General features: G+C 43.6%; 1 protein-coding gene across 2 annotated transcripts; it reads left to right on the top strand.

The window, feature by feature from the left end:
* Nucleotides 1-783: 783 nt before the first annotated feature.
* LOC109781846 (pre-mRNA-splicing factor ATP-dependent RNA helicase DEAH10) lies at nucleotides 784-9266 on the top strand. Of its 2 annotated transcripts, none has more exons than XM_020340441.3 (13): nucleotides 784-1243; nucleotides 1790-1998; nucleotides 2093-2142; nucleotides 2313-2393; nucleotides 2859-3075; nucleotides 3837-4221; nucleotides 4479-4682; nucleotides 5678-5838; nucleotides 5903-6088; nucleotides 6617-6848; nucleotides 7781-7983; nucleotides 8530-8664; nucleotides 8813-9266. In XM_020340441.3, the coding sequence occupies exons 2-13, from the start codon at nucleotides 1895-1897 to the stop codon at nucleotides 8994-8996; spliced, it is 2142 nt and encodes a 713-aa protein (XP_020196030.1). In that variant the 5' UTR covers nucleotides 784-1243; nucleotides 1790-1894; the 3' UTR covers nucleotides 8997-9266. The 2 variants fall into 2 exon arrangements, with proteins under 2 accessions (XP_020196030.1, XP_020196031.1); XM_020340442.4 differs by having other exon boundaries at nucleotides 864-1243; nucleotides 1818-1998.
* Nucleotides 9267-9950: the final 684 nt, after the last annotated feature.

Raw genomic sequence — 9950 nt, forward strand, 5'->3', positions numbered from 1 at the left:
TGATCGCTACGATTGGCCGGATGTCGCATTTTCCCATGATTGCCTGGCCTTTCGGCGCTGCAGCCTGACCGGCTGATGTGTATGCTGCACGTGCACTGGTCGCACTCTTTCCTAGAGTGTTAGTGGCCTCATGTGGCCTCATGTTCAAGTGCCCGGTTTTGATGGTTCAGGTCGCTTGCCATGCGGGGTGTTAGCTGGTTTTCTATCAACCCGATTGAGGTATGAAAAAAGAACTTAGGTTCAACTCAGTTCCTAGCTGCAGTTAGATTTTGCGCCACTTGCATAACGGGTCATCTAGTGGTACTAACTAGTAAGACTGGAGACCTTTCTCTCAATCAAGAACTCATTCTAAATTGATCCTCAAGGCTATAATCTACCAATAAACTGTCATTGCTTAGATATTCCTCAAAAAGAACTATTATGCCTTATTTTTAAAAACTACTATGTGCCCACATTAAAGAGCTTTTTGGTCAGAGGAGAGATAGTCATGCGAAGGAGGAAACACAACAACCTGTGCTCCCCGTTATCCAAAGCCAACTCTCGCTATTCCTCATGGCCAGCTCCCCTATTCTCGGCCGCCACCTCTCGCCATCTTCACGAGCCTAATGGATGCCCACCTCGACGCGCGCCGCCGCCACTGAGAGACACACAAGTGAGGAGACGTGCAAGAGGGGAGGGATGCGATTTTTTTATGGAATGGGAGGGGTGAGAATTTTTTTTTGTTGAGGGGTAATGGGAGGGGCGCAAAAAAAAGTTTGCAACAGACGGGCCAGCTAGCTAGTTGGGCTTCAGTTTCACTGGCCCATTCGTGCGCTCTTGTCCCGCCGCACAACCCGCCGTCAGTGCCCTCCCCGCCGCCTCCCGTCGCCGTCTCGTCCCGCTTCCCCTCGCGCCGCCGCCTGCTTTCTCTGCCCGCTCGACCGGCGGTTCCTTCTCGCCCCCGTGGGCTGGCGGTGTGCCTCCTTGGCGGCGCTCGACGGACCGTGCGCCCCCCCCCCCCCCCCCCCCCCTCCCCCCTACAGCTCCAAGCTCCAAAGCCCGCCCGAGCAGTCGTCTCTACCCGCCCTAACTCGCCGCCTGGTTCCGTGGCTCGCCGTCGACTCTACCCGCCCTGCCCTGCCCTGCGAAACCACGCCCAGCCGGCAGCCCGCAGCCGCCCAGACCGCACTCGGCAGTCGACGCCCGGCGCCCGTCGTCGCGCACCCGCAGAAGGCACGCAGCCAGCCGCCCAGCCCGATTTGAGGTACGATGAGGTTTCCGCCTGTTCCCCAATTTCTGTTTTACTCATTACTCAGTGCTCGTCGTGCTGCCACCTGCCAGTACTTCTCGTTACTAATTTAGGTTTGCTGGGCTCCTTTGTAAACTGTAATGTACTATTACTACTGAATTCTATCCAGGAACGTTACTACTTACTACTGAATTGTTTCAGTTTGGATCCATTTTCTGAATCCATGTGGCATCTTGAGCTGTAATTTTCAGAAATGCTATTACCACTGAATTGTTTCAGTTTGGGTCAAACAATTGATATATTGTTCTCAGTTTTTCGATCAGTAATTATCATTGTCATATTGAAGAACAGAATGTCAATTAGGAACACATGATTACATATATGTATCAAACGTGGAAGAATGAACACATGCACATAGTCTTCTTTGAACTTTTCAAGGCATTTAGGCTCTTCTTAATGCAAAATGAAGACTTATTGAGAATTTTCCATATGTTCGTAAGATCATATCGATCAATTTCTATTGTGTTTTTGGCATGTCATATTTATTGTAATTTCTTTTAGGGTGGACCACCCTGTTTCAAAATCATAGATCCGCCACTGCTGAGGCCCTACACTTCCTCCTCCCCGTCGCCGGCGCAGAAAAAAAATCCGGCGAGCTAGCACTGCATGCCTGCCGTGGCGAGCTTCAGGGCCCGGGCGTCTGCGCCAGCACCAGAGATGCCGTCCTTCTCTTCTGGCGCTTCTCCGCAGAAGCAGCAGCATAACGCGCGGTGCCAACCCTTACCACCCTCGCCCCAATTTTGTTTCGTTTGTTTGGTCTATTTGCTTGGGGGACTGAGCATATGCTTTTGTTGGGTTCAACAGGAGGAAGCAGCTGATTCGTCAGCAGAGGAAGTCGCTTCCCATCGCGTCAGGTTGGTTTGCATGCCAAATGTTTGATTCCCTTCCGCCCTGGTGTTTTTGGCTTTAGTAAGAGACACTATTTGTTGTTGTTGATGAGCATTGTTCAGCCGTTATTGAAGAAACATCATATAGTTGTCAATAAATTTGTTACATGACTTGGTGGTGGTGATTGTGGTTGCAGTGGAGAAAAGACTTGTGGATGAGGTGAGGAAGAATGACACGCTGATTGTTGTCGGCGAGACCGGTAGTGGCAAAACGACTCGTAAGTGTTTCACTGCACTCTTTTCCCCTTCCATTGCTCATTGTTTCTTGGGTCAAGCAATTTCTGAAAGACTGTAGCTCTGTGATGAATGTGATTATTGTTTGTCCATTTATGGAATTGATGTTGTTACTTGTTAGTCTGGTACTGCCTCCGTTCAGAAATAAGTGGCGTGGTTTTAGTTCAAATTTAACTCATACGGCATGATTTAAGAGTAGGAGTGTGACTGAAGGAATATTTCATAAAAACGAAATGAGGTCCCTATGCTTGACAACCTCATTTTTTCTTTGTGCCGTAGCGTTTCTATCTTACGGAAATTATTATTATGAATTGCTTGACCAGCACGGACTATATTTGCTTATGTGGTTTCTTTTGAGGAGCATTCTCTATCATTTATTGAAGAATAACCATATGGCTGTCAAGTATTTTGTTACAAAATCATACTCTTTCTTTTGTTTTGTTACGCAGAATTGCCACAGTTTTTGTATGATGGTGGGTTTTGTCAGGATGGAAAAGTCATTGGCATCACTCAGCCTCGAAGAGTTGCAGCTGTGACAGTAGCAAAGCGTGTCGCCGAGGAATGCAATGATCAGTTGGGCAGAAAGGTTGGATACTCTATAAGATTTGATGATTCCACATCTAATGCAACAAGGATTAAGTACATGACCGATGGTTTGCTTCTAAGGTAATTTTCTCAACCATATTGTCTATTGTTTGATTATCTATGATCTATTATTCTGTTTTATGCTAGCTCCCTGTGTCCATCTGATATTTTACCCACTTTGTTGCCTGCTGTTTGATTCTTTTCTGTAGTGTTTTGCGTAACTGTTGATTTAATGCTGTATGCTCCTATAGAGAATTGTTTCAATTTTTGAAGGGTTACATCATGCAATTCTCTTACCATGTGCGTAGTAGCACTTACCAGCATGATGGCTATGCCCTTTTAATGCTGTTCAAATGATATATGGATAAGTCATTTATGAGTTAAAATCGGAGGAATGAAGGAAAAAAATAGGTAGAACAAACACTTCTTTATCTTTCTCGAGATGGGTGATGTTCTAGATCTACCAGTATTGTATTCAAGCTTTCTCTCTGTTTCAGTCATTTGTGACAGTACTCATCCCTACATGTGCATGGACCTGAGACTGGCAACATAGTCTATTTCTCTCACAAAAGAAAGCCCATATATCATTTTATTTGCTTCGGAGTTGTATATTGCATTTTCCTCCACTGTAACTTTTATTGTTGTGTTCTTTGTTTTTGAGATGTTTCTATTGAAAAACCGTTGACCAATTCATTGTTTCAGCTGTATCTTGCCATGTTATAGATGGCTGAATGCGTGGGTTCATCTCTTTCTATCTCTTTTTTGTCTGATCTGTGAATTTACTTTTGTGATAGAAGAATTGCTTTCACTTTTGTAATAGAAGAATTGCTTTTCATTTTCAGGGAAGCCCTTTTGGATCCACTCTTGTCTAAGTATAGTGTTATAGTTGTTGACGAGGCCCACGAAAGAACCGTCCATACAGATGTATTGCTGGGTTTGTTGAAAAAAGTGCAGCATTCCCGATGTCTTCATGCGAATAAAAATGGAAAGATTTCTGACAGACCAGATCACTCTCAATCTTCTACCCTGAAGGCATGCCAGGGAATAAAGATTGCACCTCTAAAACTGATTATTATGTCTGCTAGTCTGGATGCCAAGTGTTTTTCTGATTATTTTGGTGGCGCTAAAGCTGTACATATTCAAGGACGGCAATACCCCGTGGACACACTGTATACTTATCAGCCTGAGTCGGATTATCTAGATGCTACACTAGTTACGATCTTTCAGGTGAGCATCACCCTATTTGCATGGAAGATGTGGATGTATTGGGTAGGAGGAAAGAAAATTGGTGTCTATATAGAAACTTAAAAGGCGTTTTTGAAAGAAAAAGGCTTCCTTCAGAAACCAGGATAAGAGAATGTATTTTGTCTGGGCCTAAATTTAGTAGTATCTTCTAATTAGCAGAGCCTATTGTTTCAACTGTGACTTAATGTAGCCAGCCCTCTTTGATTATGAACTTCATGTTTGGATGTTTGCTTTCTTAGATCCATTTGGAGGAAGGACCTGGAGACATTCTTGCATTTTTAACTGGTCAAGAGGAGATTGAATCACTAGAGAGGCTTATTCAAGAGCGTGCTCGTCAACTTCCAGCAGATAGTAGCAAGATATGGATTACACCTATCTACTCATCTCTTCCATCAGAACAGCAAATGAATGCATTTAAGCCAGCACCATCTGGAGCCCGGAAGGTGAATCTTTATGCTCTTTCAATGCTTACTTTTCCTTTCTTCCACTTCCAACATATTTATATGACAAACACTTTAGTTGCTGCTCTTTATATCTGTTGTAGTGCTCTGTTACTTACGTTTGGTTGAGAGTTACACTTCTGTACACAACTACTTATGTTATTGCTAATAAAAAACCCACATTATATTAGTCTGCAGTTGCAAAAAAAGAGGGTTGAGGGGGCAGTTAATTAGTTCTCTGCTAGACATGGGAACAAATTATGCCCATTGAGCCAGCCTCGGCTGAGGACACTTTAGCAGATTGGTGGCTGGCCAAACACAAACAGGCTCCGAAGCAGTGGTGCAAGGACCTGGATTCCATGGTTACTCTGCTAATTTGGTTCGTTTAGCACAAGAAAACCATGATCTATGCGCAGTGACTATGTTCATGAAGGTGGAGACGCAGCGTTGGCGGAGTGGCTACAGCCTACAACTCCTGGTTGCACAAGCCACAGTGGGAGTAGGCTTTTTTATTGTTCGTGTTTTCTGTGCTGTTGGATTTTGACAGGCACTTAGTACCCCCCTCCCTCCCTTTCTGCCGCTATTTTTTTGGACGCTCCCTACCTTTTTTCCTGCTTTCCATCTCATTTCTCTGGTCCTACCTTTTTTTGCGAGGCCTCTGGCCTACCTTGTACTGTACCGTGATGCTTAGTGACTTGTTTATAGGTTCTGTGAGCAGAGCCTCATTTTTGCTCGACCTGGTTTTGTCACACTTGGTGCTGGTGTGTAGCCAACAGCCTATTACTTTTTTAGGTAGCCTTGATTTCTCGCCCTATGTTTTCCTGTATTCCTGCACCATGCAACATCTGTTGCATCTGCATGTCCAAATTCGACCTTTTGCAAGGTTCATTGAGCAAGCATTTTCTTGTTATCATTTTCCATAATTTCCTTTCACTAAACATGACTCGTGTAGTATGCAAGGCTTGGAGCATTTTGCTAATGTCCAGTTTGTCTGTCAGGTAGTTCTAGCAACGAATATTGCAGAGACTTCTGTAACGATACCTGGTATTAAATATGTTATTGATCCTGGTATGGTCAAAGCACGCGCCTACAATCCTGTAACTGGAATGGAGTCCCTAATCATCATCCCTGTCTCTAAAGCACAGGCTCTTCAAAGGAGGTAGAAATTTTCAAGCAAATATAATTTTTGTGTGCTTTCTCTTAACTTTTTATTCTACCCTCAGTGGCCGTGCTGGACGTGAGGGGCCAGGGAAGTGCTTTCGGTTGTTCCAAGAATGCGAGTTTGATAAACTGGCGGAATCGACTATTCCTGAGATTAAACGATGTAACCTCGCAAATGTTGTACTACAGCTCAAAGCTCTTGGGATTGATGACATCATAGGTTTCGATTTTATGGAGAAACCATCAAGGTGAGTTTTCGTACTTCTGTTTTCTTATTCCTGCTCATGTGTAAAAGAAAATGTTGCCCCCTATCTGATTACAGTATAGTGAAGTCACCGACGTATCATGCAAAACGTGCAATCAACATGGCAAAAGATAAACTCAAAATTACTCATATGAAATTTATCTGGCAATGTGTGAGCTTGATGTTTTGTTTAATGTGCGCTGCTGTGCTTAATTATATGTTAGACAATTGCTGCCTATGCAGAACTCAAATATCATAGCACTGAGAAGATACACACTAGTAATTTCACCTGTAATACTGTATTTGAAATATTTCATTATTTGTGACAATGATCCCAGCCTGCTTAAATTTTGCTGCTAAAGCAAACTTCTGTCTGGACTTGTTAAGTTGTTACGAACCTTATGATGAATGCATTCACTGAAAACTTCAACATTATTCTTTATAAGCTTTGCAGAAATCTGTAGTATAAGCTGAATAGCAAGTTGCTTTGTATGGACATCAAGTTTTGCTAATTGTGCCAAACCTACTGCAGGACGTCCATTTTGAAATCATTGGAGCAATTGATTTTACTAGGAGCTTTGACTGATGATTATAAGCTGTCAGATCCAGTGGGTAAACAGATGGCTAGGCTGCCTTTAGATCCCATGTACTCCAAGGCATTGATAGTGTCGAACGAATTCAAGTGCTTGGAAGAAATGTTGATTGTTGTTTCTATGCTTTCAGTGGAGTCAATTTTCTTCACCCCTCGTGAGAAGTTGGAAGAGGTATTCTCATGAGTCCCCAGAAACTGGTTTGATATATGTTCCACAATAGGTTCTTACTGGACATTATGTAGTTATAAGACCATTGGATGTATTTTTGAGACATAATGCAAGACCAGGGAGGCAGGGAGGGTTGAAAAACCGGCGGGAACTGGATCGTTACCCGTTTTCCTGTCCTGGATGAACAGTATACTGATGGCTTTTGTTTTGTTTCGGATTATTTTGTATCGATTTGAATAGTATTTGTGATCACATGTTGTTTGAAGTTGAAAATGCTAGACAGTTTTGAATAAAATTGGGGAATGGGCTTTGGGTCCAGCCATGAGTAGTTACCATCTTATGTAGTGGGTCTTGGATTTAGTTTACTTTTATAAATGGAGTTATCACCCTGGTGTGTGGCACTGCATGCTTTTCAGGTTCTTGATGAACTGGCGATCATTGATTAATTGCCAAGAATATATTTTCCGAAAACACAGCTTAAATCTCATTGAATGTTCATGTAGTTATCAGTATTTAACTTCTGAGAAACTAGTGTTTACATTTTTCCTGCAACACTTGCTCTCATTATCTCTATGGACTTGGGTTTCCCTGTGGCTAGCATTCATTGCTTCCATTATTAAGTCCCCAGAGTGCAAAATTTATTGGTGCCGAAGAATTTTGTAATGGTGATTGAATCATTTTCATAGTTATGTGGTGGAATCATATACTGTTTTATTGATGTCTGTATTGAAGTACCTTTAGGCTACCACCAAAATGGTACCTCTAGCCTCTACCTTATGATTTTCCATTTGCACGCCAAAGAGGAATTCTAAGGTTCAAATTGTATTTGGTTGGGCTCTTCCCCTGTTACCACCAATTAATAGTGCACTTGTCTCTTTCTTGAGGAATTACAAGTGTGTTTATTCATTGATCCTTTTACCTCAACCCATTTTCAGGCAAGAGCTGCTAGGAAGAGTTTTGAAAGCTCTGAAGGAGACCATATAACTTTGGTGAATGTATATCGAGCTGCCGCAGAATGCTTGGAAAAGAGCAAAAATGCAAATGCCAAAGAAAAGACAATGGAAAAGGCTTTGAACAGATGGTGCTTCGAAAACTTCATCAATTATCGGTCTTTAAGACATGCTCGTGATGTTCACAGGTTAGTTCTTACACTATTATTGAAGGCCTGAATTGTTGGACCAGATTGGATGCATTCTCTTAAATGATGAAATGGAATATACTATGGCTGCCGTGGGCATCGAGTGATTTTAATTCTGAAACTGTTGAATTGTGAGTATACGCACTGTTTTCCTTTTGTCAACCGCTTAAGCTCTTTTTTTTTTTTGAAATGAAAGGGATTGGCCCCCCCCCCCCCCCCCCCCCCGCCCCAACTTTTATTAAAAAGCAAAGGCGCAACCAACACCAAACTGTTTCACAGCTCTCGGCTCCAGCCTAAAGTAGCTGCAGCAGACTTATTACATGACTACTGCTTAAGCTCTTTGGTGAGCTGGTTAGTGCATGAAGCTCAACATGTTCTTAGAACAAGAGGTTTCGAGTCAGAGACCCCTGCTAACGAATTTTAATTTAAAAAAAACAATTGCACCCAGCTTGAGCACATATGTCCAAAATCTGGGAAGTGTTTCCAGTTAAATAGGAATTTAAGATGAAACAGTGAGCTGACATGGAAGCTTTCTGTGTGGTGCAGCCAAATTCAGGGCCATGTCCAACAAATGGGGCTTAACCTGTCATCGTGCGGCGACGACATGGTTCAGTTCAGGAGGTGCCTCACCGCCGCCTTCTTCCTGAACGCGGCGATGCGGCAGCCAGATGGGTCATTCAGGTACCCCTCCGGTTTCAGCGTGTGGTTTATCTGAACCCGATCACTCTGTCACGATCTCTCCGACACACTTGGAAGTTCCAATGAGATGTTTGCTAGATAGTTGAATCTCTCAAAAGCTCATGGTTTGGTGCGTTGTTGATTTTGGCAGGGCGCTGGCGACGGGGCAGAGCGTGCAGATGCACCCTTCGTCGGTGCTGTTCCGGACCAAGCCGGACTGCGTCATCTTCAACGAGCTGGTCCGGACGACGCAGAACTATGTCAAGAACCTCACCCGCATCGACCCGCTGTGGCTGGCCGAGCTCGCCCCGCAGTACTACGCCACAGAAGACTAGTTTTTTTCTTCTTCCTTTTGATCAACTCAAAATAGCCGTAGTTCCTTGTAACGACAATGCCGTGGCATGTCTTTTTTTTTTTCGTGGCCGTGGCATTTGGTTAGCGCAGTGGCATCCTGACGGTAACGCATGGACGGAATGCCAAATGATGTCGATGCCGATGCCAGGCCGCTGTAAGGTGGGGAGAAGAATCTTACTACGACATGTATTTTATTGTCTTTGCAGTTTATCATCCAAACTGGTTTGTTTGACCGTGAGTCACCACGTTAACATGACTAAGAGTGAACTTTTTTTTTTTGCGGGAACCTAGTAGGGTTTTTTTTTTTTGCGGGAAGGGAACCTAGTAGTTTGAACAAACATAAACATGGCGTGATATCAAGATACATGCTACGCGTTTGCCGGCAGATAAAGTTAAAAGATCGGCTGCCTCCCTTGTCATTGGATGAACCGCGGATGGTCGTGTGATCTACCCACGTCATGCATCATCTTTGCAACAAATATGTTGCAGTATTTTCTGCAACAGAGGTCTAGTTGCAGAAATTATTCGCAACAAAGACCATGTTGCAGAAATTTTTTAAACTTCTTTTTCCTTTTAACCTATTGCAACAAGAGCCTTTTTCCAACAAGAGTCTTGGTTGTCAAGATTCGTGAGAGAGTAGGCTTAGTCTTATTAGGTGTGGGTTGTGTTCGGGTGTTGCCGAGAATGGATGTACGCATCTATTCTTAGGAATCTCTTGTAAATCACTTTGCTCTCTTCTATAAAAATATGGTACGCTTTTGGCGTACTCTCAAAAAAAAACAAGAGTCTTGATGCAGAAACATGATGTTGCAGAAGACACAAAATAAATTGCGGATCCCACTCTACGCCATCCGCAGCAACGTCAGACGCAGGCGACGTCGGGGACGACCGAGGGGCGGAGGCTGCCAAGGCAATGCGGCGTCGATCTCGCCGGA

This window comes from Aegilops tauschii, chromosome 7 (genome assembly GCF_002575655.3).
Source record: "Aegilops tauschii subsp. strangulata cultivar AL8/78 chromosome 7, Aet v6.0, whole genome shotgun sequence".
Classification (NCBI taxonomy): domain Eukaryota; kingdom Viridiplantae; phylum Streptophyta; class Magnoliopsida; order Poales; family Poaceae; genus Aegilops; species Aegilops tauschii.

Bases quoted from the DNA above. Each gene is read 5' to 3' on its own strand.
- LOC109781846 (XM_020340441.3), top strand. From the start codon at position 1,895: ATGCCTGCCGTGGCGAGCTTCAGGGCCCGGGCGTCTGCGCCAGCACCA. The intron at 1,999-2,092 runs GTGCCAACCCTT...TGGGTTCAACAG, and splicing joins AAGCAGCAGCATAACGCGCG to GAGGAAGCAGCTGATTCGTC. The intron at 7,984-8,529 runs GTTAGTTCTTAC...TGTGTGGTGCAG, and splicing joins CATGCTCGTGATGTTCACAG to CCAAATTCAGGGCCATGTCC.